The sequence below is a fragment of the Nelumbo nucifera genome, chromosome 4 (genome assembly GCF_055504915.1).
Source record: "Nelumbo nucifera cultivar China Antique chromosome 4, China Antique-T2T, whole genome shotgun sequence".
NCBI lineage: Eukaryota > Viridiplantae > Streptophyta > Magnoliopsida > Proteales > Nelumbonaceae > Nelumbo > Nelumbo nucifera.
The window spans coordinates 90,974,134-91,001,755 of record NC_142652.1 but is presented as its reverse complement, the minus strand read 5'-3'; the positions used below and the strand labels follow the sequence as shown (position 1 = coordinate 91,001,755).

Genomic DNA, 27,622 nt, shown 5'->3' with positions numbered 1-27,622 from the left:
CATTAATAAAAATTATGTTATTTCCTTAAATATCACAACACATGACATGGCTTAGTGGTTTGAAGGTGGGTTTAAGACTTTCGATGCCATGGGCACGGTATTTCGAGTTCAAATCACACCATTGGTATTAGTGCATATTAACCGATACAATACAATACAGGCTGAAACGCACCCATATCATTCCAATACACGTGGGGAAGTAACTGAGACAGTTCAGATTCCCCACCCTACCTCGGTCAGTAAATTTACTTGTAGTCCAAATTACCTAGTCATTCGGAAAATGGCCTAGTTAGCGAATTTACTCAGATGCCCACTGACCGCAGTTCAAACTTCAGACCTTCCCGCGGTCTGAATAACGCCATGCACCTCGAAAAATATACACCAATCAAAAAGGGGGAAAAAAGGCAGTAGCAAATGAATCTAAAAATTAAGCCAGGGAGGAAAAGGAAAATAAAGGAGGATGTCTCTTGCCTTGTCTTCTTGAGTTCTTTTTTTAACGGAAGGAATGTACTTCCGGTCTTCCCTGATCCTTTTCCCCCAAAACACAAAGAGCTAAACCAGTACAAAGAGCAAGTAAAATGAAAGCAAAACTGGAATTCAAGGTCCTGCAAGGAGCATTCCTTTATCAAGTAAAATAAAGGGATTTTTGGACTGCAATCCCCCTCAGAAATGGGATTTGCAGTCCCCTCCTAGTCTACTAGTAGCCCCTCCCCTATAAACCGCATCCTATCCGTGAATCCGGCATCAATCCACGTGCAGGATTCCAGTCCACCCCTAGAAATCCTAGCTCCAGCTAGGGGTGGACTGAATGGTAAAAACCCCTAAAATAAAACCACAAGCACAGATAGACACTTCAATCATTACATCAGAAATATATAAATATATTATTCAGTTAAATGTCAAAATTGGGGTTCTGCTATTCTTACATGAAAATAAGGTTTTTTCCCAATCTATAACAAAAACATGTGAGATGGAGTTATGCACAGGATTATAATCAGGTGATGGCTCAAAGACCCCATGGCTATGGATATTACCTCACCCTCCAACATTGACTATTTGGGTCCTGCAAATCCGCTCATCATCTTTGCTATGATCGGAGCCACCTTGGGGTTTGCCTGGTGCTTTGCCAAATTAGCTGGGTTTTTCATCACTGTAAAGCCATCAACATAAAAAGACAAAACTATCATCATTACAAGATACAGAAGATGTCAAGATCCTTCAAAAGCATAAAAATAAATGTGAATTAGCCATTTAATTTTGTCCATGCACCAAAATGAGAGAATAAACTGTAATAAGCCCTGGACGGGAAAAAAACTTTTGGGAAGTTTGAATTAGAACCCAAGAGTTGTGCTAGAGGCTTATATTTCACTCTTTTATTCTGTTTCATTTTTCCTTATTTTTACTTTTATTACTTATCGATTTATTTATTTAATTTTTTACTCATTTATTTTGCAAAGGGAGTCGGGGGTCACTTGCACAGAGCTCTATAGTTAGAAGACTACAAGACACCTCCCTTAGTTGGAGAGTTGGGCATCTTCACTTTCTTTCCATTTTTTATTATATCTTTCCCAAGTAGGATTCGGAACGCAACTGAATATTTATGATTATTGAACAACCCTATGTCAAAACCTTTGTACATCAGGCATCAACTAGATACATACTATAATAACAAGGGCTAAATAACAAGATATTACAATGAAAAAATAATAATAATCATTTGAAGTTACTTAAAAATGATAAGTTGTAACTTTCAGTGTTCTAAAAATGCAATGCGCAAAAAAAAGTGCAAAGGCAATTTTTTGCACCAAAAGTGCAAGGCGCAAGGTGAGGCACGCACATTTCTGAAGCAAGGCACAAATTTTACAAAAATAAAAAATGTAAAAATTCAAAATAAATTTAAAAATATTAAAAATAGTATTAATTAATAAATCAAATCTTCATTTTAAAATAATTTTTGAAAAGCCTATTAGCTCAAATTAAAATAGGGATCCCTAACATGAACTTGTTTGGGCTTGGCCTTGGTTGGGAGTTAGGGGGCAGAGCCCCCACAGCCCAGCTGCTAGGCATTAACAAAAAATAAGAAAACAAGAAAACGAGAAAGCTAAATGTGCAAATTTCAAAAAGATGCATGCATGGGCTGAAGCACAAGGGCACACCAAGCGCACGCCTTTTGAACGTGCAGTGCTTGGGGCCTAGGCAAAGACAAACCTTTGAGCAGTTTAAAGTTTCCTATTGTCAACCACACATTGTGAAATCTACCCTGATATTTATTTGTTTTTTCTTTAGAACTTCAATAATTCAATAGGGTATCTATGTGAGAAATGTGAGGCGGGAAATATTGACACTTCCATGTACACTCGTGCAACATAAGATTAGCGAAGAAATATAAGACAGAAAAGTTAGAACATAAGTGTGGAAAAATATCTCCAATGCCATTAATGTTAGTTTGGGACTCATAAGGACCAACAATTATGACCCTACGTTGTGGTCATTGAGGGTCCCTCATAGTTAGGACTCCCATTCTGTTGAGTCAAGGATGACAGGCCTTAAAATCTCTCTCATCTCTCCTAGTTGTTCTCTAACTCCAATTTGAATTTTAAATTAGAGATATGGATAAGAGAAAATAGGGGAGTGATTGAAGTAAGGTGGGGAGGGGTGTGATTCTCTTTGATTAATACTTGTGTAGGGCGGATAGGGCCCCTCCCTTTTAATGTCTTGGAGTAGAGAAACCCCATTTACTCTACTACTATCATACTCACTCTTGAAAGAAGAAAGAAAGAAAGAAAACTGTCCAGAGAGGGAGACTAAATTCTAGCTATCTAATCAAATACTAGAGAAAGAAAATTAATAAAGAGGAGATAAAGAGGAGAATTGAACAAGTCTTGAGTGAGATTTCATGATAGAAATTTAAAGCTAAGGAGGACCAATCAAGGTTGTTGGTCGATCCATTCTAAGTATATTTGGTAAAGAATAAAGCTACAAATCAATCAATGGCAATGGCTGTTATAGGTATGATTAGAAAAATAATCATTTTATTGGATTTTTGTAAATGAGTTGGCATTCAATCAACCCAATAATGGTATCAAAGAAAGTACTAGCAGGCCATTTCTTGGATGATGATTGGATTGAATAGAAAGAGATTTCCTTTTTATATTCATTATTGGTTTGAGTGTATCATTAGTTCTATTTTTAATAGAGATTAATGGTTTGGTGATGTCTATTCCAAAACAAGGCCTGATTTGGAGATGTATTTACAAGTGATTGTTTCTCTGTATTGTTCTTGATTTGATGTTAATTAATTTGTTTATTCTATTCACTATTTCTAGATGTCAAAATTTCTTAGGCATCTTTGATGTAGGAGGCTATGTTGAGGATAGACAAAGTCCATTAATATAAAGTTTTAGTTATGCATTTTTTATTTATTTAGATCGGAAATGATACATCAATAGGATTTCAGATTTATTATTCAATTTGCTTTCAACCAATGCTTTCTTTCTATTATTATTTTAGTTTAAATTGTTGTACCTGGACTCGCTCACTAAGCTCATTTGAGGCCACAAGTAGCGAATGTATAGGGCTAGCCGAATTGCTAGGACAATTTGGTGGGCCCATTGATGTTTTAATGCATAGCTTTTGGGCTGAAATGGGTGTTACAGCCCTTTGCAACTTCTCTTACAAATGGTTTTGGGGCTACAGTTCATATAATAATAGCAGAAAAATTAAGGAAATTTGTTCACAGGGGTGTAGTTTCTAGTGTAGTTTTTCTAACAAGTTCAAGGATGCTTGAACTACAATATTGATTGATTTACATACATCACTGATAACGGCACAGCTAGGCCCATTACCACTGATCGGCCCAGCAGTATGATACCCATACAACCTTATCCGAAGACCTACGTGAGGGAACCACGTCAAACAGTTAGTTACAAATGAAAGCATACCCCATGTGATGTAATGGGCTATAAATAACAGAATAGCAATAAAGGGGATTACCTTTTTGAGCACCAAAAACCATCTTCTTTTGTCTTTTCTTCTGTAGGAGGTCAGAGCTCCCTCGAAGAAGCTCCTGAGGTAGGCAGAACCCTACCAAGTGGTATCAGAGCCCAATCTTGGGTTGACACCACGGTGGGGACGAGAGCATCCGTAAGTGATGATCGTATTGAGAAACTGGGAGATATCACTGAGATCAAGGTGGCTCTATCAGCGGTCTTGGCTAGGGGTGTCCATAAGAAACCGAAAAACCGATCCGAACCGAAGAAACCAATCCAAAAAATCTCGTTAACCGAACCAGTTGATTCGGTTTCGGTTTGGTTTTTTAAAAAACCGAAGGATCGGTTCAGTTTTCAGCTAACCTATCAAAAAACCAGCAATTAACTGAACCGACCGATTTTTATATATTATATATATTTTTTATATTTCCCCACCCCAACGGCCCAGCCCAGCCCAGCCCAACCCCCAACGCCCCTCTAACCCTCTCTCTCGGCCCAAGCCCAAAAAAATGAATTTTTTTCATTCATTCAAACCCCAAAACAAAACCCCTCTTTCTTTTTCTTCTTGTTTGAACAGAAGCCACTCGCCAAAAACCCTAGCAAGTAAGTCGTCGTTCCTCTTCCATCGCCTCTTCTTTCTTCTCCACCGTCGTCATCGCCATCGCCATCGTCCGGTCCGGCGGTTTTCTATTTCTCCCCCGTCGTTGTCGCCTGTGGGTTGTGGCCTCTTTTAGTCTTCTTTCTTCTCCTCAGACAGAATCACAAAACCGAACTATTTCTCCTCTCCAGTCATCGTCGCCATCACCCGTCACCGGTTCTATTTCTTCGTCATCGTCGTCGCCAATTCTACTTCGACAGTGTGAGACTTGCATGTAAATGATTTTTTAGTTAAAATAGTTAAATAATTGATATAAAATTTGTTTAAAATATGAATGTCTCATGTCTCAAACTCTGAATGTCGAATGATACCACTGAAAGGTTCCTTCTTTTGGTTAAACATTTTTTTAATAAAAATGAAAAAAATAAAAAAACGAAAACAGAAGACCGGTTAACCAATTACCCACTTGTTTCGGTTCAATTTCGGTTCGGACTGATGCAAAAACCGATGGTACTGGTTCGGTTTGTCAAATATGCCCATGGTTCAGTTAACCGAACCGAGGACACCCCTAGTCTTGGCCAAGCTGGAGAAGGCGACTATGAACGAGAACACGAAAGGTGAAAGAGAAGGTAGCAGCCAACCCAGCAAGCGATCTGGAGGAAATGGAGTGTTGCGGCAGACCAAAATCACCTTCCCAAACTTTTCAAGTGAGGACCCTATACCGTGGATTTATAGGGCTGAGAGGTACTTCGAGTACCGTGGAAGGAGAAGCAATTCTCTAGTTCCAGTGGTTTTGCCGGTCACATCCCCAAGTGACCTGAGCAGATTTCACCGATGCTCTGTGTGCGATTTGGACCCACTGGATTCGAAAACTATGATGAACAACTTTGTAAGTTAAGACAGACTGGTACAATAAGAGAACATCATGTGGAATTTGAGTGTTTATCCTCAAGGTACAAGGGTGGCCGGAAAATGCCCTGTTGGGCAGTTTTATTGGAGGGTTGAGGGAGGATATTCAAGTGGAGGTGAAACCCATGCAACCTCCGATGGTCATGGTTGTTGTAGGCCTGGCCAGGATTTACAAAGAAACATTCGGCAGACTCTGAAGACCACTAAGTCGACCTCAAGGACCCCTTTTGAAGACACCTATGATGGGGTGTGGCCCTGAAGACAGAAGCGGCCCAGACCCAATCATTACCGGGCCCACTAAACTAGAGAACCAAGGCTTCAAGCCCAACGTCCCATACAAAAGGATGACATGGGCCGAGATGCAGGCTCGTAGGTACAAGGGCCTATGTTACAACTATGACGAATGGTTCGGCCCAGGTCACCAATGTAAGGCCCAACAAGCTTTCTTGCTATAGACAGATGGATCGGAAGAGGGAGAGCAAGCTGTGGAAGGTCTTGGAGAAGACAGCCCAACTAGCCTTGATATGATATTCGGGCTTGGCCTGCCCAAGAATTCCTTACAGGCCCTCACCGAACTCACGTCACCCCAAACCATGCGTGTCATGGGTAGATTTAAGGGTTGGGAGGTATCTATTTTGGTGGATAGTGGGAGTACCATGAATTTCATTTCTAATGACTTGGCCATCCAGATGGGGGTGACCATTAGACCTACCTCTAAATTCAATGTCCAAGTTGCCAACGGAAGTCAGATACCGTGTGAAGGGGTCTGTAAAGAGATGGAGCTAATCATCCATGGGGAGGTCTTTTGCGTTGATCTGTACACATTGGCTTTCAGTGGGGCCGACATCGTGCTTGGGGTACAATGGTTGCAACAATTGGGCCGGGTGGTTTGTGATTGGTCCAAACTGACCATGGAATTTCAAAGGGGAGACCGAACCATAACTCTAAGCGGCTCTAGGATGTTGGTTCCACAACGCTACCCTCAGCTCTATAACCTAAACCAATTGGGACCTAAACCAGCCCACCTTAGGGGCCTGCACTCTTGGCCCACATCTGAAGCCCACATTCAATGAAGGTAGGATGGGTAGCCCAAATCCACGGCTACAAGCAGTATTGGCCAAGTACCCTGACGTCTTCCAAGAACCACAAGGGCTCCCTCAAGAGAGAGTTCATGGCCATCGGATTCCCATTGTATTGGGGGCAGCACCAACAAATGTACGGCTCTACCGGTACCCAGACTATCAACGCCAAGAAATCGAGCACTTAGTCCAAGACCTCCTACAAAAGGGCTTCATAAAACCCAGCAACAGCCCATATTCCTCCCCAATTATACTAGTGAAGGACGGTTCTTGGCGGTTTTGCACGGATTGTCGGGCATTGAATTCCATTACCGTTAAGGACTGGTTCCCAATTCCCTTGATCTACGAGCTACTAGACAAACTACGGAAGGCTTGGGTTTTCTCAAAATTGGATCTCAGGTCCGGGTATCATCAGATCCGAGTCCACAGTGACGATGTGCATAAGACGGCTTTCAGGACTCACAATGGCCACTACAAGTTCTTAGTCATGTCGTTTGGTTTGTCCAATGCACTGTCAACTTTCCAATCACTCATGAATGACATATTCAGGCCCTATCTTCGTAGGTTCATTTTAGTATTTTTTATGACATTCTTATCTATAGCTCTGATCGGAAGTAGCATCTTCTACATTTGAAGCTAACCCTAGATGTGCCAAGGCAAAATCAACTTTCGGCCAAGCCCTCCAAATGTGTTTTTGGGCAAGGTCGAGTACATTATCTTAGTCATGTGGTGGAGGAAGGGGAGGCAAAGCCTGATCCCGAGAAGGTAGCTAGTATAAGGCATTGGGCCAGGCCCACTTTAGTTAGGCAGCTGCAGGCCTTCCTAGGCCTAACCGGGTATTACAGAAGATCTATCAGGAACTATGTGCTGATAGCAGCACCAATGACCCAACTCCTCCAGAAGGAAGCCTTCCACTGGACAGGGGAGGCCCAACAAGCCTTCAGCTCCTTGAAGACAGCAGTCTCCACTCCGCCGACATTGGTCCTACCAGATTTTGAGCAGCCTTTCGTAGTAAAATGCGACGCATCTGGCGCTGACATCGAAGCTGTTTTCAATAAAGTTCTCTCCCCTCACACCAAGGCCCAATCTACCTATGTTGAGGAACTGATGGTTGTCATTCTATCAGTCCTTAAATGGCGCCACTACCTTCTGGGACAACACTTCATCAGAACCGATCAACAGAGCCTCGAATATCTATTCGAGCAGCATCCCCTTACGGAAGAACAGCAAAAATGGGTGTCCAAGTTGCTGGAGTTTGATTATTTGATAGAATACAAAACTGGAGCTTCTAATTGGGTAGCAGATGCCCTGTCAATACAAAATGAAATTACAGTTGATGGCAGAATCTAGACCCGTGTACCCACTATTGGAGGTACTCAAACAGAAGATATTAAACAACGAAGAGCTGGCGGCTATCAAAAGAAGGTGGGCCAAGGACCCAACCAAAACATCGGGCTACATCGTGAGGGACTCCCTCTTGTACTATAAGGGAAGACTGGTCCTACCTTCTGTTAGACAGTTTTGTATGCCCTTAGCTTCAATCCAATTTGATGTACTTTTGTTATTTAGTGGAAATAAATAAAGTGCATGTTTGCTCCATGTTGTTTGGTACAATTCTGTGTAAGACCCTAAAACTGGACACTTATAGAGACTCGTGTTAGTTTTAAATGTTCACAGCCATTGGATAAGTCTGGGGAGATTTATCCTACCAAGGCTGATACTGGTGTACCACCAAGTGTTGGGATGGCCTGTCTCGGCCACCAAGGTAAGACCCAAGGCACATGCAGTATGGGATTACTCGAATCCTTGAACTGGACCAGATTTCTAGTATTGCCCTGGACCTTGGAGATAGATGGGCAAAATTGGAAAGTTACACCTGACCCCTAGACTCGATTATGACACTTCACTAGGTGTCGGATCGGGCTGTCTTTAATATGCCAATCAGTGAGATCCTTAGATGGGGATCAAAACCTGGGTATGTTGGGACAGTCTGAGAATTCATCTGAGTGGGTGATCATAGTGACAGGATCAGCCCCTTTGTCGGACAAGGGTAATGATCGGGAATGCACTCTCTCTGATGGAAACCAAACTACGGGCAGTTGATTTCAATCGTTGGAATTTTGTTTTGCAAAATTAATATATATATATATATATATGTACGGTTTCGAAATGTTTGCAAATGGTTTTAATTCCCGAGATCCATGTGAGTAGAGAGTGCGGTATTGTTCCTTGCAGCCGAGGGAGAGGTCCTCTCTTGTCGGGCAGTGCTTGATCATTAAGGGCTGAGAGGTTAAGTGTAAGACCATTTAGGATAATACCTGATGGGCTAATCTTGCACCTACCCACAGTCCCTGGGTTTTTATAAGATGGCTTGGCCCAGGGACCACTTAATGTAAGTGTTGGGCCCATAGGGTTCATGTGATGGACTCAGGGGTTCACTGAGTTTTTCAGTGAATTCGGCTGGGCCTTGTAATAAAGGCTGGGCCGAACCCATGTGGCTGGTGTGTAGATCAATGCTTGGGTCCCACGCCATACAAAGAAGCCCAACTGGGCAGCAGATTGGAAACTAGTTAAACACTGAACACTTAATGGGCCAAAAGCCCATTTCGAGCTGGGCTGATATGATTACCCATCTATGGGGCGAACCTGAGATTAATGTTAGTAAAAGGATAGGGCCTTTAACCTTATCCACTCTGGGAGACCAAATTCAAAACAGATTTGAATCTGGTAACCTCCTGATAAGATTAGGAGTAAGCTAACTTAATCTGCAGATAGGATTAAGATAATCCCCTATCCAAATACAGACTTGGATTGGGATAACTCCTAATTAGGAGGTTTCTTAATCAAGAAGAAAGGAGGAGAAACCCAAGAGAAAGATATCAGATTTCGAACCAAGGGTTTTAGTCAAGAAAACTCCTTGCAAATTGAGATAAGATCTCATACAAAACTCTAGAGAGAAGAGAAGCAGTTCAGCCATCTTCGTCCCAGGAGTTCTCCTCCAGCTGCCACCATTCCCTCTTGCAAGATTTGATCTTTGCAGCAATAGGGAGTCAAGAAATCAGTTCTTGACATTAGTCTTGCGAAAAAGACTAAGAAAGATTCAGTGTTCAGAGTTTCTAGAGGATTCTTGCGAAGGATCCAGTGTGTAGGACGCACCCTGCTGGTTCCGTTCCATCCACAGCTGTGTCATCTTCAGCAGGAGCGGATCTTGGTTTCTTCTTTGGGCGTGAACACCAACTTTGGAAGATACTGCTTCTCCAGATCAGGTATATTCCTCCCTTTTGCTTTTTGGTTCAGGTCTGGTTCGATTATGGTTCAAGTAAGATCCTTGAATATAGTATTCTAAATTTAGGGAATATGATTCCCAGTTGGGAGAATGTAGGAAAATTTTTGAAATTCGCCCACCCATTCCGCAACCTTTTGGCGTCCATTAGATGGATCCTACCATTCTTTCACCTTCATCGTCCTCACACATAACGGAGCTTCTACAGTTGTTTCATTCCTCCATTGAAGGCGATCACTCAGGGGTACTAAGGACTTATTGGCGCATTGCAGCACACTATTATTGGAGGGGAATTAGGAAGCATGTGAAGGCCTTTGTGGCCAACTTCCAACCTGTCAACAGCAGAAATATGATACTCAACAACCAGCTGGGCTCCTTCAACCCCTTAAGATACCAAATCAGGTCTGGGACGATGTCACCATGGATTTCGTCACCGGTTTACCACCCTCTCAAGGCAAGACAGTGATCATGGTGGTAGTAGACAGACTTAGCAAATATGCCCACTTTTCAGCCTTGTCACACCCATTCACAGCAGCACAGGTAGAAGATCTGTTCATGAGATACATCACAAAACTACATGGAACACCATCCTCCATCGTCTCTGACCGGGATCCTCAATTTATGGGAAGATTTTGGCAGGAGTACTTTAAAATCCAAGGGAAACACCTAGCTCATTCCACGAGCTATCACTCCCAGTCCGATGGGCAGACAAAGGTAGTTAACAGATGCATGGAGACCTACTTGAGGTGCTTCGCGGAGCAAAGGTCAAAACAATGGTTGAAGTGGTTATCTTGGGCAGAACTATGGTATAACTCCACCTTCCATGTGACTACCGGTATGACACCTTTCAAGGCCGTGTATGGGAGAGGACCCCCCCCCCACCATTCTCCCCTACGAGACAGGCTCCACGACTGTAGCTGCAGTAGACGAATACCTCACCAGCCAAGACTTAATCTTGCAGGAGCTTAAGAACAATTTGCAGCGGGCTCAGCAGGTAATGAAGGATACATATGACCACAAGCACCATCCCTTGGAATTTCAGCCTAATGACATGGTTTACTTGAAGCTTCAACCCTAACGACAAACCTCGGTAGCCAAGCAAGAGTTGATGTAAGAGTTGAAAAGGTCTGGAATTTGAAAGGTCATTTGCCCAAGTAGCCTTAGATGGTGCCAAAATTAATTCAAACTCAGTGGGCCAGGTACAACAAGGAATAGGGGGTATTGTAAATCCATGGGCCATCTTTTGGGGGGATATGAGACATCAGGTCAGGCTGAAGGGTGGGTACCCAAAATCGGACACATGCAAACCCAATGTCACTCAATTGAGCTCCATAAGCCAAATGGGCCACCAACTCTAAATCCAGGTTAGCTTGGAAAGGAGGGAGTGCCAAATGGGCTTTTTGTCGTGGGCCCATGTAGAACAATTTCAAAGAGACGTTACTTCAGGTAAAAAAAAGCTAATAGATGGGAGAGATCGTCTATCTTCTTCCCCATCAAGTCTCCCTTGACAGGTGACATTTCAGTCGTCTAACGCTCAAGCTGGGAGCTCTTTGTAATGGATTCCCGCCAAGAAACTGAATTGCATTTCGCCGGAAAGGCGTAATCCAAGGAGTACAAGGCCTAGCGATTTGGAAACCATCACGGACTCGTTCTCAGATGAAGAGGAAGTTAGTGACACCAACACTGAAGACATTGTAAGCCTTGAAAGTGTTGACCTGAATCATTCGATGGAATTTTTCACTGAAGAAAGCTTTGGTAATTGGTACTGAGATTCTTTTATCTAAGGAGGGGGTAAGTGAAACAAGGGGAGATAGGGGAATTTCTACAGAAATTCATGATTGTTTGGCAGTGGCTGCGGATGTAGTTCAGGGGACACCTCAACCCACAATGAAATCTATTTCAGTAGCTCAGCCAGCGTAGGATTTGTGTATGGAAAGGCAAATCCAAACTAAGAAGCTCTACTTTCGGTGGTATTCAATAACGTGTTTATGTCGTGGACAGGACCAAAATAAGTGGTGTTCTGACGGTTGTGGACGGTCCCCGTCCCAAATAACTTGTGGACAGGGACCGTACCACATCAATTTCTTGTCAACGCTTAGTTTTCTTGGATGGTCCCCATCCACCCGTGCACAAAAAAGATCATGTGATATTATACATCACATTACACCTAGAGGCTATATTTCTTCTCCTCCTTTGTTGCTAACAAAGCAAAGACCCATTGCTGACCAATGGAACCTATAATTTGATGATATATCTTTTAATTCTTTTAGCACAAGTCCTCTTCACCACCTTACTGTTTGTGTATTTTGCATCTTTGCCATCTATTTTTGTGTTTTATTTGCGAGTCCCGTCCAATGTCGGCCTCGGCCTCAGTCCAACAGGCTCCCTCGGCATGGCAAGAGACCTTAGTACCTCGGCTACATTGAGGTGTCAATCATTAACAAGGCTTAATGGACCTCAAACATGAGTAGACACCCCAGCCGCATGCAAAAACTAAGCCTAACTAATTAGCACACCTAAGCATTACCATACAACACTTGGCAAAAAACAATACTTTCATTAAAAAGTTGAGCTTTACATTTGTACTAAAAAATGGGCACCTCAGCCCTTAAAACAAGGAAGAGAAAAGTTGTATCATTAAATGGGCATGCAGGTCCAACCACCAACAACTTCGTAAAAGAAGTTTTTAAGACTAAGCCTCCCCAATCTACCCCTCAGTCTCAGCCATTGTGGCATCCTACCCATCGATCTGAGGGAGAGAGCCACCATCTTGGACCCGTATTCGAGCATTGGCCTCAATGTTGCCCACCACTTCGGTTGTCTTCTAGGCTTCATCCTCCTTGGAGAGATGGTGAAAGGGTCCATCTTGTCGACATCAAAGTCTAAAACGACTTTCAGCTTGGACCTTGTAATCCTTGAACCCCTCCAGGTAAGACAAACTGTCGAAGTTGGATAGATCCTTTTTGTACTACGTTAAAGCCTTGTATTCCTTGATAGTCTTAGCAAACACCTCCTCAAGCTTCCTTTCCATGGATCAAATGGTTGCCTTTAGCTCCTTAATAAGGTCCTTCGTGGCAGCATTGGCCACAGCTTTCTTACGATGCTCCTCAACATCCCACGCTTTCTCCTCTGCATCCTGCACTTTGGCCTCGGCCTCTTCTCATGTTGCATGCATCTGCGCCTGGGCCTCAGCAAACTCACACTTGAACTGCTTCTCCACGTTGGCCCATGCCTACTTCAACGTTTGAGTCTGGAGTCTTTGGACCTCTATCTTATCACAAAGGACCACAGAGACTGAAACCATTTGCAACACAAGAAAGTTAAAACTACAGGTCGCACCAAAGGCAATAACCAACGCACAAAAGTACGATGCTCACCTTGGCCACCTTGTCTAGTAACATCTCCCGAACAATAGGAAGTGGCTCCTGGGTCCACAACTGTCAATCACCAAGAAGGACGATCCCCATAGTCAACTAGCAACCAACACCCTCTTTTGACAAGTTGTCACCTTCCTCACATTCCAAGTGGGACGATAGATGCCCCGACAGGTCAACGACTCCTAGTCTTGAGGCAACTCAGTCAACATGGGATGCGACGTGAGCTAGTGGCTAGGGGTGGCAGAAGGCTCTTCACATGCTTGTTGTCCTTTACCCCCTCAACGGGCCGCTTCTGTGTAATGGCCCTCTTCTGAGCAGCCTTGGCCTCTACCTTCTTCCTTGCAGCCTCGTCTTCAACATGTCTTCTATGTGTACCTTCAGCCACGGCCTCTTTCTTTGCAGCTCTCACCTTCTCGACAGTTTGCTACACAAGCATCATCTTCTAGGACATGCCCATCTCTACACAAAGAGAACACTCAATAAAAGTAAAAGCCAAACTCCACATGGCACAAACAATGGGGTTGTCCTTATCAAGGGGGGCAAGATTAAGGCTAGCCGCTAGACTTCACCAAGGCCTCCTCCCTCATGAAGGACCTGGCATGGATCATGCCACCCAACCAAAACTGATTCAACAACACCTTCATCTCATCATTGTAAAGTGGTGTTATCCTCTCAACCACTGCACTAGGGTTTCCCCAACCGAATCTAAAGGACCATCCCTCAGGACACCTCATGAAAAAGAACTTCCTCTTCCAATTGTGTACAAACAATGGGTTATCCACCACTTTACCCAATCGGCCCTAAAGAAGGACCATCCCTCAGGACACCTCGCCCTCGTGGTGCTTCCTCAATTCAAATAGGTTCCTAAAAAGGTTCACCGTTATCAAAACCCCTTGGTTGTGGGCCACGACAAGGACAGCAATGATGACCCTGACGGCATTGGGGGCGAGCTAGCTAAGAGAAATCCTATAGTGGTTCAAAAGGCCAGGGATGAGGGGATGCAACGGAAAGCGGAGTCCAATTTGCAGGTAGTGCTCACAGACGGTGGATGCACACATCACCCTCCTTGCACAACCATGGCATGTCGCCAATCAAAGGTACTACCCCTGTAGTACTTAGGTAATAAAGTACATCTCGACAAGTTTCAAGATATCTTCTCGACCGAGAACACTATCTAAATCAAAACGCATGGACACATAGACCTCACATCTTGTCCTTCCTCACCCTATTCTTCCTCAAGCTCCCCCTCGGCCTCTCTTTTTTCTCCTTCACCAGCCAGATACACCACCAAAGCATCACCTGAAGCCTCACCTCTCAAAGACACCCTTGTGGGTCCACCAAGAGCATCACCCCTCGACCTTGTTGACCCAATGCTCTCGTCTACAGAAGACTCACTCCCTTGGCCATAAGCCTCATGCTCGGAATCAAAAGTAGACATGACGAGGGATGAAATCTTACCTAAGTGAGAAGAAGCAGTGACTTGAAAGGAATGAACGAGAATAGAACCCTAGTCAAGGTGGTCTGAAAGCTCCAAGCAACAACACAATCACCAAATGGTGAGCTTCCCCCCTCCTCTTCTCTCCTTCTAAAGAAAAGCGAACAATCCAGATCTTCTCCATCTAATGGTCACCAACGTACCACCTCAATTGCCTACACCAACAATCATCACATGGCACCAACCTTGGAATACTAAACGATGCCAAGAGGCTTGGTCCCTGTTCGCCCATACACACTGGACCAGGCCCTGCTAAACCGATGCATCCGCCTATCCCGGATTGCAACCGTTGCCAACAGATAAATGCGCCTCCTGAACAGCACCCTTTGCCAATGATCAAAGACTTAGAAAATTGTCAGGCTTCCTTCTACTCCCATCGGCTCACGTCAAGGCCTATGCATCTAAACCAAACCTCGGCCTCGACTTCGACCTCGAGAGTGGGGGGCAAGTGATATGGGTATAATTGACCACTCCATCAAATGATGACACGTGGCATACCCCAAGGGTAATCTCATCAACTCAACCTCAACTAAGGGCAATATTGTAACTTTTAGCGGTCATTACTACGACAACATTTACTACAGGCATTATGATCTCGGTCAAATTCTCTCCTTGCACATTAATGATGGAGTAACGTTCGACTGCTAGGATCTCACCCCAGTAATAGCCGCATTCATCACCTTGATTCACAGGACTGTTACATCTCGCCCACTACTAGGCTCCTGGGCAACCCTAACTATAAAAAGGGCACCATAGCCAAAGGTATACTCTCTTAAGCACACTTAAGCTCTCAACTCTCTTGCTTATTGTAACATCGGCTATCCTACAGCCCTCGGCTAACTTGACCGACGAAATCCTCGCCCGTGGGACCACATCCCGAGGCCTTTGACGTCTTTTGACTCTTGCAAACGGAACCCTCGGCTACGTTACCTTGGAAGTGACCAAGCTGCCCTCAACTCCATATTTGGCAACAACAACGGGTTAAAGATGGAAGGAGTAGATTGGCCAAGACTAAGTGAGGAAAATATGAATCGGCTAGAAAGGAATTTTGAGGAAGAGGAGATTAGACAGACGGTTCTCAATGGATAGATCCAAAGCTCCGAGACCAGATGGTCTTAGCATGGCTTTTTATTAAGATTGTTGGGATGTAGTGAAAGAAGATCTACTTAAAGCATTTAAGGAATTTGTAAATAAGTACATAGTCAGCCCTAGAATCAATGTCGCCTTCTTGGATTTAATCCCTAAGAAGGTAGATGTGAACCACCCTAAAGATTTTAGGCCCATTAGCTTGGTGACTAGTATCTACAAAATCATGGCTAAGGTTTTGGATTTTAAGTTAAGAAAAGGTTGGCCCTCCCTTATTAGTTAAGCCCAAGGAGCCTTTGTGCAAGGGAGACAAATAACTGATCAAATATTGATAGCTAATGAATGTGTGGAGAAAATTAGGAGGTTTGGCCAATCGGGTTTTGTTTGTAAGTTGGATTTAGAAAAGGTTTATGATTTGGTGGATTGGATTTTCCTAACAGATGTATTCAAGAATTGTGGTTTTGGAGAAAAATGGTGCAATTGGGTAAAGGGTTGCATTAATTCTTGTCATTTTTCAATGTTGGTTCAACGGTGTGGTTAGGGATTTCTTTCTAGGTTGTAGAGGCCTAAGGCAATGTGACCCTCTCTCGCCCTTTCTATTCACCCTTGTAGGTGATGTTTTTAGTAGGTTAACCACAAAGGTTGATAGGGAGGATGTAATAAAGGGTTGGAGAATAGGTAAGAATAGAGTTCAAATAACCCACCTCCAACTTGCTAATGACATTATAATTTTCTGTGAAGGGAGCAATCTAAGCAAGGTGAGGAATCTAAAGGCTTGATAAAAACACTTTGAGAATGTGTCAAATGTGAAGATAAATCTGGACAAGAGTTGTGTGGTGGGTATCAAAATTGATGTTAGGGCTATTGATTCTATTGTAGAGTGCTTAGATTGTTCTAGCTCTTGCTAGCCACTATCTTACCTAGGTCTCCTTCTAGATGCTAACCCAAAGGAGAGTTGTTTTTGGACTCCAATCTTGGAAAAGTTTGAAAATAGGTTGGCAACTTGGAAAAATAATTACATCTCTTTAGGGAGTAGAGTAACCTTATTAAGAGCCATTTTAGCTAATATGTTGGTGTATTACCTCTCAGTGCTTAGAATTCCTAGTAGAGAGGCCAAGAAGTTGGAGAGATTGATGAGGAACTTTCTATGGGAACTAGGGGCAAAGAAAAATGATCATTTAATAAAGGTGGGAATTAGTGTGGAGCAAGGAAGAAGGTAGCTTGGGATTGGAAAATTTAAATGTAAAGAATGTAGCTTTGTTGTTGCATTTACCAGGTATGATGCTTGTTCCAATAATTCTATTTTATTTTGGGAAGACATATGGGTGTGTAATTCAGCTCTCAAGGACCTCTTCCCCTCTCTTTAATCCATCTCCTTGTTTAAAAAGAAGGTCGTTTCTCAATAACTCCCCTCTCCTATCCTCCCTCTATCTCTAAGTTGGAACTTTGGGTTTCAGAGGGGTTTAAGGGACAATGAACTTGTGTGTGTTTTAGACCTTCTATGTCTTCTGGGTGATGTCTATCTGGACACTACTCAGTTGGATAGGATTATCTGGATCCCCCATTCAAAAGGCTCCATCTCTTGTGCTTCTTCTTCAAGTCCCTTTGTTCCCCTTCTGGTCAAAGGTTTTTTGGACTAGACATGTTACCCCTGAAATTATGGTATTTTGTTGGGAAGTGTTTCATGGAAAAATCATTACTTTGGATTGTTTGAAAAATAAAAGGAACTGGAATCTGCTCCTCACAGAGGCACTCGCACCGACCTCACATCAAATCCCACCGTGTATTGGGAACAGCTCTAGTACGGCAGATGTTCCTGATGTGCAGATGGTACATGATGTGAGGTCGGTGTGAGGAAAGCCTCTGTGAGGAGCAAATCCAGACTCAAATAAAAGACCATTCATGGGTTTGTCTAATTGGGTTTTTGCTTTGTTTGGGTGCAGGTGGAACTTACCTATAAATATGTTGGGACCCAAATACCTTCCCCTAACCCAACACAGGGAGTGGAGCAGGCCACTACCCATCAGCAGTACTCAAGGAAGCAGAAAGGACAGGCGACAGAGCCTCAGGGACAGGCAACAGAGCCTCAGAATTAGTTACACAGAGAGGGTGATTCTGTCGACAGAAGATATTCCCTCCATGATATTTCCCAGAGTTTGTTATCAGTTAGTTATTCTGCCAATCAGAGGATATTCCCTCTATGATTACACCTGTAGGCCAGATATACAAGTCCCTACTCTTTTAAAGAAGGAATGAATGAATATCCCCTGTTTTTCTCTTTCACTGCATCCCTCTCTTCCTACCTTCCCTTCTCTTCTTCCTCCCCATTTTCTGTTTCAGGAGGTTAAGCCACCCTCGAAGGGGCTTCCAATGTGAGCGGTATCTCACCAAGTTGGTATCAGAGCAAGGTTGTAGACCAGCTATGCCGCAGACAAGATCCTCTACCATGGAAGACAGAGTCGACCAACTTGAGATTGGGTTCCACCAAGTACTGAACGAACTCAGGGATCTCAAGGTGGTCATCTCTAACCTCACCTCCCAACAACAGTCCGACGAGACCAGTCAGCCAACAGGGGCCGACACCTCTGTTTCCGGAAGCCAGGGAACTGGGGGTTTCCCCGCCGGAAAGGTTACTAAAATCAATTTTCCAAACTATTCCGGTGGAGATCCCATTCCTTGGATCTTCAGAGCAGAGAGATTCTTCGAGTATCATGAAACCCCTGCACACCAGCGCGTCGCCATCGCCTCCATTCACCTTGAAGGAGATGCTATTCTCTGGCTTCAGTGGTATCGACAAACCCATCCTCAGGTAGCTTGGGCGGAGTTCACGGAAGCTCTGTGCATCCGTTTTGGGCCGACGGCGTTCGTGGATTAACGGGGACAGTAGCAGACTACCAGCTCGAGTTCGAAAGAATGGCGACCAGAGTACACGGATGGCCGGAGAAGGCCTTGGTTGGGTGTTTTGTGGGAGGTCTCAGAGAAGACATCCGCCTGGAAGTGAGAGCTCTTCGACCAGCGACAGTCATGGCAGCGGTGGGCATGGCTCGCTTGCAAGAAGAGAAGATTGATAGCATGCGCAGGACTAGCAGGCCATCCTATCCGAATGTGAGGGCTCTCCAGCGGGCCGAACAGCAACCCCAAAAACAAGTTGGGGATCCACAGAAGCCCATTTTGCCCAAGCCCATTGTGCCTTTCAAGCGCCTCTCGTGGGCTGAGATGCAAGCCCGACGCGAGAAGGGCCTCTGTTACAACTGTGATGATAAGTTTGGGCCGGGCCATAAGTGCCGGGTCCAGCGAGTATTTCTCCTTCAAACAGAGGGAGAACCGGAGGGGACAGAACCAAAGCACCTCGAAGACTGTGAGCTGATATCAGGCGAACCAGAATCGGTTGGAGCCGAGATCTCTCTACACGCTCTCATGGGCCTCAACCCTCTTCAGTCCATGCGAGTAGAAGGAAGATTGGGTGGCCGATCTGCGATGGTTTTGATTGACAGTGGCTCTACTTTGAATTTCATCACTTGTCGTTTGGCAAAGCAACTAGGTATGACTATACACCCCACTCCTCTCTTTTCAATCCATGTAGCTAATGGGAATCAGATGTTATGTGATGGTGTATGTAAGAAGGAAAGGATCCTCGTACAGGGCCATAATTTCGTGGTAGATCTTCACCCATTGGAATTCTTGGGGGCTGATGTCATTTTGGGAATCCATTGGTTACGTGGCCTAGGTCGTGCACTGTGTGATTGGGCCAGAATGACAATGGATTTTTTCCAAAATGGACAGACCTGCCATTTGCAAGGGGTGCGGCCCCCTAGTCCCCGAGGTGATACCTTAGCCTCTATAATACAGGCCTCCAAGGATACTAGACAGCCCTTGTTTATGCATTTGGGCATTCGGCCCACAGTTCCGATTTTAAACAATCAGGACTGTGACCAACCTACTGAAGCCCAACACCAGAGCCTAAGATCGATCCTCGATCAGTTTGGTGACATATTCATGGAACCGAACCAGTTACTTCCACCCCGGGTCCATGACCATCAGATACCCCTCTTACCCGAATCCAAACCAGCCAATGTGAGGCCATATAGATACCCTTATTTCCAAAAGCTGGAAATTGAGAAGGTAGTAAAAGAGCTACTGGACAAGGGGCATATACAGACCAGCACCAGCCCGTTTTCATCCCCCGTACTAGTGAAGAAGAAAGATGGTAGTTGGAGGTTTTGCGTAGATTACCGGGCCCTGAACCAGATTACAGTGAAGGACAAGTTCCCAATACCTCTCATTGACGAACTGCTGGACGAGTTAGGGGTATCATCAGTTCCGGGTTCACCAGGCTGATATCCACAAGACAACCTTTAGGACCCACGATGGCCACTATGAGTTTCTGGTTATGCCGTTTGGTCTTACCAACGCCCCCTCCACCTTTCAGGCCCTCATGAATGACATCTTCAAGCCTTTCTTAAGGCAATTTATTCTGGTATTTTTCGACGACATCTTGGTTTACAGCAAGGATTGGGGCACCCATATGAAACGTCTCAAACTTACCCTCACAATTCTGAGAGAGCACCAGTTGCATGCCAAATTGGCAAAGTGCTCCTTTGGACAAAGACAGATTCGGTACTTAGGCCATGTGGTTGCTGCAGGCCAGGTCATGGCAGACCCAGAAAAGATAGGTGCCATCCAAAATTGGCCCAAGCCCACCACTGTAAAGGCTCTCAGGGGTTTTCTTGGGCTTACCGGTTATTATAGGCGCTTCATTAAGGGGTATGGGCTTATGGCCACCCCTCTAACACGCCTGTTAAAGAAGGATTCGTTTGGGTGGGTTGATGATGCCCAACGGGCCTTTGAAGACTTAAAGACAGCAGTCTCTAGCCCTCCAGTCCTCACTCTTCCGGATTTCTCTCAACCCTTTGAGATAGAGTGTGATGCATCGAGTGTCGGAGTGGGGGCCGTTCTGATGCAGAAGGGGCAACCCATTGCTTATTTCAGCAAAGCTCTCTCAGCAGCCCACCAAAATCAGTCCACCTATGTCAAGGAAATGATGGCCGTGGTAATGGCAGTGCAGAAATGGCGTGCATACCTATTGGGATGCCAATTTATCATCAGGACAGACCAAAGAAGTTTGAAGCACATAGCAAAACAAAGGGTGCACACCCCGGAGCAGAAAAAATGGCTTAGTAAACTAATGGGATTTGACTACCACATCGAGTATAAACCTGGGCCTGCCAACAAAGTAGTTGATGCCTTATCACAGGTAGAAGAGCTGACCCAACTAATCTGCTCTCAGCCCAGTTTTCCCTTATTTGAAGCTATACGGCAAGAAGCCGGATCTGATCCACAGCTGCAAGACATCAGGGAAAGGTGGAAAAGTGACCCTTCTCAGGTTCCGGGTTACCAAATTGTGGGGCTTGATCTTTTCTTCAAGGGTAGGTTTGTGGTTGCTCCAAATTCCACCCACAAAACTGAACTGCTAAGGTTGTTTCATGATTCCGCTTTGGGAGGACATTCAGGGGTGCTACGGACCCTAAAAAGACTCAGCAGCCACTACCATTGGGTAGGAATGCACAAGGATGTGTTGCACTATGTATCAGAATGCCCAACTTGCCAACAGCAGAAATACTCCTCACAGTCACCCGCGGGCCTTCTACAACCCCTCAAGATTCCAGAGCAAGTGTGGGAAGACCTCTCCATGGATTTCATCACAGGACTCCCTCGTTCTGCAGGAAAAGAGGTCATCATGGTAGTGGTTGACCGCCTAACCAAGTATAGCCATTTCTCTGCTTTGCCTCACCCTTACACTGCAGCGATGGTGGCCGACATTTTCATACGGGACGTGGCGAAACTACATGGAACACCAAGATCCATTGTCTCGGACCGTGACCCTGCCTTCCTAAGTTCATTTTGGAAGGAGTACTTCAGATTGCAAGGAACCCGACTACACCCATCCACCAGCTATCACCCGCAAACTGATGGACAGACTGAAGTCATTAATCGATGCTTAGAAGCCTACCTTAGATGCTTCATAGGGGAGAAGCCTAGACAATGGGCTCATTGGCTTCCGTGGGCAGAATACTGGTACAACTCAACTTATCAGTCAGCTACAGGGATGACACCTTTCAAGGCCCTATATGGCAAAGAACCCCCTCCCATATTACCCTATGAATATGGGTCGTCCAAGGTGGCAGAAGTAGAGACTCGCCTACTGGAAAGAGACGAGATTCTTAGACTACTCAAGGCCAATTTGACAAAGGCCCAGCAACGAATGAAGATCAGCTATGACTCTCACCACCGCCCATTAGAGTTTCAGGTGGGTGATTTTGTCTACCTTAAGCTCCAACCTTACCGCCAGGTCTCAGTGGTAAGACAAGCTTGGCACAAGCTAGCTCCCAGGTATTATGGGCCCTACAAGGTGCTGGAAAGAGTGGGCCTTGTTGCTTACAGATTGGACCTCCCTACTACCTCGAAGCTTCATCCAGTGTTTCGCATCTCTCTTCTCAAGAAGGCTGTGAGAAATCATACTCCTACCTCATCTAGCTTACCCCAATTCACTGAAGAAGGGGACATTTACACAGAGCCCATCAAAATTGTGGATTTTCGATGGGTCCGACGAGGTGGGTAGGTTGTACCAGAAGCCAAGGTAGAATGGGCCGGGCTGCCCCCAGAAGACGCCACTTGGGAACCTTATCTCAGGCTGAATGAGAGGTTCCCGAACCTAGACCTTGAGGGCAAGGTCAAATGCTAAGGAGGGAGGAATTGTTGGGACCCAAATACCTTCCCCTAACCCAACACAGGGAGTGGAGCAGGCCACTACCCATCAGCAGTACTCAAGGAAGCAGAAAGGACAGGCGACAGAGCCTCAGGGACAGGCAACAGAGCCTCAGAATTAGTTACACACAGAGAGGGTGATTCTGTCGACAGAAGATATTCCCTCCATGATATTTCCCAGAGTTTGTTATCAGTTAGTTATTCTGCCAATCAGAGGATATTCCCTCTATGATTACACCTGTAGGCCAGATATATAAGGCCCTACTCTTTTAAAGAAGGAATGAATGAATATCCCCTGCTTTTCTCTTTCACTGCATCCCTCTCTTCCTACCTTCCCTTCTCTTCTTCCTCCCCATTTTCTGTTTCAGGAGGTTAAGCCACCCTCGAAGGGGGTTCCGAGGTGAGCGGTATCTCACCAAAATATGTGTCTACTGTTTGAACCTTTTTTCTTTGTGTGGCCCACTAAAAGGGGGTGGAGCATGTGGAAATGCATTAGAGCACCTACTCTATGGACAATTTGAGAAGAGAGGAATACAAGAATTTTTCAAGAAAAACAAAGAACCTCCTAAATGTCAAGGATTGCATTTTGACAAGAACAATACTTTGGTTGAGAGCTATGGACTCCTTCGAATCCTTTTCCTTTGATGACCTTTGGAGGAGCTGGTCAGCTATAGCATCTTTCTCTTCCAAGAAAGAGTATTTGTAGATTGGGTTATCCTCCTAAAGGAAGTGTAAAGATGGGCTTTGATGGAAACAGTCAAGGCAACCTAGGACCCTCTAGAATAGGAGGGGTCTTGAGAGATAATGACTGTAACACCTTAGCTCTATTCTCTGGCCCAGTGGGTTTGGGAGACACTCTAATATGGCTGAATTGTTAGCGGCCCTACAAGGTATTCAAATTGCACATCAACTTGGTGTGGAAAATCTAATACTTGAAAGAGATTCTAAAATTGCTGTAGGGTGGCAGGTAGATTCAGACTCAGTGGTTTGGTGCTACGGGGACTTTCTAAAGAATGCTAAGTGGCTAACTAGAAACATGAATATTAGCCTACACTCGGTATGAAGGTCAGAAAATGCTTTGGCTAATTGTCTTTCCAAACAAGGGGTTAATAGGGAAAGTTTATACTGAGCTGCTTTGTAATCTTTTCACAACTTTTTTCCGTAATTTTCTTTCAAGAAGAGGTTGTACTTCATGCCTCTCCTTGGGATGCCTGTAATAGCTCTCATTTCTTAATTAATAAAATCACAATTCAATTAAAAAATACATATTTGCCCAGAAAAAGAGAAGATCATTTACGAAAATCTATAATCACCGAAAAAAGAGAAGCATTTACGAAAATCTATATGGTACATGCAAATATAATGTATATGCAATACAGAGTTCCAGATCATCATCCAATCTTTGAAATTCCACTAACCAAGATATTTATCCAATCATGAAACACTCAAGTCTTAACATAAGAAACAAGTAAAATATATTTCTTATATTCTTTTTGATGAATGATAGCAAACATTCAATGATCTTACAGAAAAATCAAATATGAACATTGTTGTCAATTCCGGGTGCAAACCGTTCTTTTCTGAAAGGTTCAGGTCTCCAATAACTGTTTTGTGTTTTCCAACCCTACACTACTTTACCTTTTTCTCACAGAAAAAAAAAAAAAAAAAAAGCTTAAGACCCTTTGCAAAAATGGCATAGTGTGAACAAGAAGATCACAAATCCCTCAAGGAAAGTAGCATAATTTTGAAAATAAATAACCACTTGGAGTTTCAGAGGACTTTGGGAATTTTAAGACTGTTTATTTTCTAGATCATTAAGAAAAATTAATTTTTAACTCCTTTTTTGTTATATAGAGGTTTGTACCTCTTTCTTTTCTTTGCACACTTTATATTTTGAGTAAATATCCATCCTTTAATATAATTCTTCCATTTATTAATAATAAGGGATATAATAACCACTTAAAAATCTAAATCAGAAAAGAACAAGATGAGGAATGAGTAGGAGAAGTCAAAAAGGAAAAAAAAAAGAAAGAAAGAAAAAACTGGGGGAAAAAGAAGAATACCATCTTGAAGAGCAGCCATGACTTCTGGATCCTTAAATGCTGCCATCAATTCTGGATCCTGCTTCAAAAAGAAAATAAAAAGAAAAAAAATCATCAATAAAATCCCAACCAAGTGCATACAAGACTCCCAGATACAAAGAGGAAATGGAAACACCAGCATATGACATCAGAATGCAACACTGTGTAATAATATCCAAGACAGAATACAAAACAACATCCAAATGCCAACATGCACACCTTTTATACCTTGATAAATTTAATGAGGCTTTTAACATGTACACCTTTTATAATTTGAAAAGCATCGAAGAATCTATTAATAAGCAGCAGCAGCAGAAGACATAAATACAGAACTCTCACGCAAAGATTCATAATGATGGAAGGCTGGCAGTGCCATAACAAACCAAAAACAAGCATAAACAAAATCAAAGAACATATGTTATTGGTTTACTACTGCAAAGATTTCTTTACCAGCAAAGCTAAGGAACATGCTAGGGACCATAATACTAAAACCAGAGCAAGTGGCAGGGCATCACAATACCAATAACCAAAAGCATACCCAAGCTTGAGGAATCAGTATAACTCATCAGAACAAGACACTTACATTTAAGATTTTGCTCATATCAATATTTCCAGGCATCCCACCTGGAGTACTTCCTGGGAAACCTCCGGGCATTCCACCTGGAAAACCCCCTGGCATACCCCCAGGGAAACCTCCAGGGAACCCGCCTGGCATGCCTCCAGGCTTTCTACTTGAAGATGACTGTTCCTGCTGTTTGGCCTTCTCATATGCAGCCTACAGTAGAGTTTCACAAAATTATCAAATGAAATGCCAACAAACAATAGACTTCTTCAATAGATGAATATAACAGCAATTACCTGAGATTCAGCCTTACAGCGTTGTCTCTCACGCTCAATCTTCTTCTCTTCTCTCTCTTTGCGCAAACGCTCATACTTCCTGTGGTGTTCTTCAATCTTGTGTGCATTGGGTTCAACCTGTAATCAAATCAAGTAAATTTTAGGTTCAAACACATTCTTATAGATGAACAAAAAGCAAGCAACAATGGAAAAAGAAACACGACCTTCTTAAGAACCGCATTAATCTCCTCATCGTAATCTAATTTTGATGCTAGGTGAAGATCCTTGGCAGCATCCTCCCACTGGCCAAGCATTGACCGGGCAATGCCACGAGACTTGTACCCTTTAGCAGAATCAGGATTGATCTGAAAGGACAATTACAAACTATATTACTATAAAAAACACAAGCATCAAAAATTGTAATCTGTAATAGGGATAAGTACTTGCATGGATGGTATGAAAACATGCCTGCACATTGGTCTATGTTCATACACATACTAGTTACATTAGATCCATGAGAAACATCACTCTAACGCCAACATTTTACATCTGTGCATTTCCAATCATGCATGCAAATTGCAAGTGCCAAGCTTTATGATCAGATTGAGACAATCAAATTAAGGACAACATAATTACCTCTAAAGCTGCATTGGCATCTCGAATTGCAGCATTAGGCTTCTTCATTTTAATATACACACTAGCTGCACAAACAACAAATAAGCAGGGGAAATCAAAGTAAATTAATTCACGTACACCAAATAAAAGTAATAATTAACGGTACAATAAAAGCCCAAAACCAGTCTTACCTCTGGTCGCATACATTATGGCAGATGTTGGGTTTAGTAAAATTGCCTCCGTGAGATGCTCAATTGCTTCCTCCAGCTTACCTGATTAACCAAAAATAAAATAAAATAAAATAAGATTTCGCAAAGAAGTTCATAAAATGTTTTAAGTAAAAACATACCCTCTGAAATTGCTTCCATTGCTTGTGCCTTAGCTGCTTGAGAAGCATCACGGTTCTCTTCCGAGACCTCAATAGATGGGTCTCCCATCTATATAGGAAAAAAAATCAACGGTGAAGAACTAGGCGGTTACACAAACACATGTTCAAAATGTCGATTTATTTGGGATTCACCTTCTGCGGAGGATCATTGTCAGGTTCTACAGTCTCTCCTTCAAGCTCGACATCCGATTCGACTAGTTCACTCTCGTATCCATCATCGTGTGCTGCAGTTGATCCTTGTGGTTGAGAGGTCTTGTCTCCCAAGTCTTCCATCTCCTCGTCACTCTCGTCCACCATCCTAGATTTCTGTGGCTCGATTATCAAATGAATAGTTACAAGAAATTCGACGAATTATATGAAAAAAAAAAAAAACGGAGGGGGGAAGAGATTATAAGACAGAGTTCAAACTTGTACTACTGCAGACACTCAAACCCCAATACAGAAAACGCTATAGAGAGAAAAAGAATGTACCGAGTCGCCAGTACGAGGTGACTCGCCATGTTTATAAGCTGACGAAGGAAGTTTAGCGCCGAGACTGAAATAAAAGTCAGATACAGAAATAGAAGTACTAAATATTTTTCTCCATTTAACCATCTCCAATTGATAGATGGATCAATTCTCACCTCTCGAGGTAATCTTTGAAGAAGGAAATAGAAGGATCGCTTAGAATAGAGGGATTGGACTTGCATTGTTCGATGAAGAGCTTCAACTGCTTGACCTTCGCGGCGTCCATGGCGTCTTCGAATATTCGATTAGGATTTTTCGCGCTAACGTTGTCTTCTGCGTTCACTTTCGTTTCTACAGACTACAAAATGGAAGTAAAAAAGAGGGAATGAGAAACCACCAGTCCACCACCTGCTTAAGCCCCTTCTAGTAGCTTCCAAAAAGGTTCCAAGTGGATAAGCATGAAGCATTAACATTTCGCCCGCGGTTTTACTTATATCGCCGAATCCCGATTTCTGACGTTTTCGAATCTGGACAGGGAACCAAATGAAATCTTAAAAAATTAGGTAGCTTTCTTAATAATTATAATCACCTTTTTCAACTTTTTAACAATTGCAAGTAAATCCTTCGCGTCAGATGGCCTCTCATTACCCCACTGCAATTATAGAAAGAGTCC

The 27,622-nt window shown here is 43.5% G+C and overlaps 1 protein-coding gene across 8 annotated transcripts; it reads right to left on the bottom strand.

Moving 5' to 3' along the window:
* Positions 1-56: 56 nt before the first annotated feature.
* On the bottom strand, positions 57-27,412 carry LOC104611582 (FAM10 family protein At4g22670-like). 8 transcript variants are annotated; one of them, XR_016085304.1, is made up of 13 exons: positions 27,126-27,412; positions 26,974-27,037; positions 26,635-26,808; positions 26,464-26,551; positions 26,306-26,386; positions 26,136-26,200; positions 25,724-25,864; positions 25,521-25,637; positions 25,246-25,437; positions 24,645-24,702; positions 1,035-1,150; positions 472-605; positions 57-348 (listed from the first exon to the last, which is right to left on the bottom strand). XR_016085304.1 is itself a non-coding variant. In XM_010278740.3 (12 exons), the coding sequence occupies exons 1-11, from the start codon at positions 27,233-27,235 to the stop codon at positions 1,053-1,055; spliced, it is 1,188 nt and encodes a 395-aa protein (XP_010277042.1). In that variant the 5' UTR covers positions 27,236-27,412; the 3' UTR covers positions 57-348; positions 1,035-1,052. The 8 variants fall into 8 exon arrangements, 6 of the variants coding, with proteins under 6 accessions (XP_010277042.1, XP_010277030.1, XP_010277023.1 ...); XR_016085305.1 differs by having other exon boundaries at positions 472-552; XM_010278740.3 differs by lacking the exon at positions 472-605.
* Positions 27,413-27,622: the final 210 nt, after the last annotated feature.

What these genes read in the sequence shown, in the direction of transcription:
- LOC104611582 (XM_010278740.3), bottom strand. Translation starts at nt 27,235, where the DNA reads ATGGACGCCGCGAAGGTCAAGCAGTTGAAGCTCTTCATCGAACAATGC. An exon ending in CACCTCGTACTGGCGACTCG is followed by an intron (nt 26,809 to 26,973) that starts GTACATTCTTTT and finishes ATCGAGCCACAG; the next exon opens with AAATCTAGGATGGTGGACGA. An exon ending in ATATGAGCAAAATCTTAAAT is followed by an intron (nt 24,703 to 25,245) that starts GTAAGTGTCTTG and finishes TTTTTGAAGCAG; the next exon opens with GATCCAGAATTGATGGCAGC.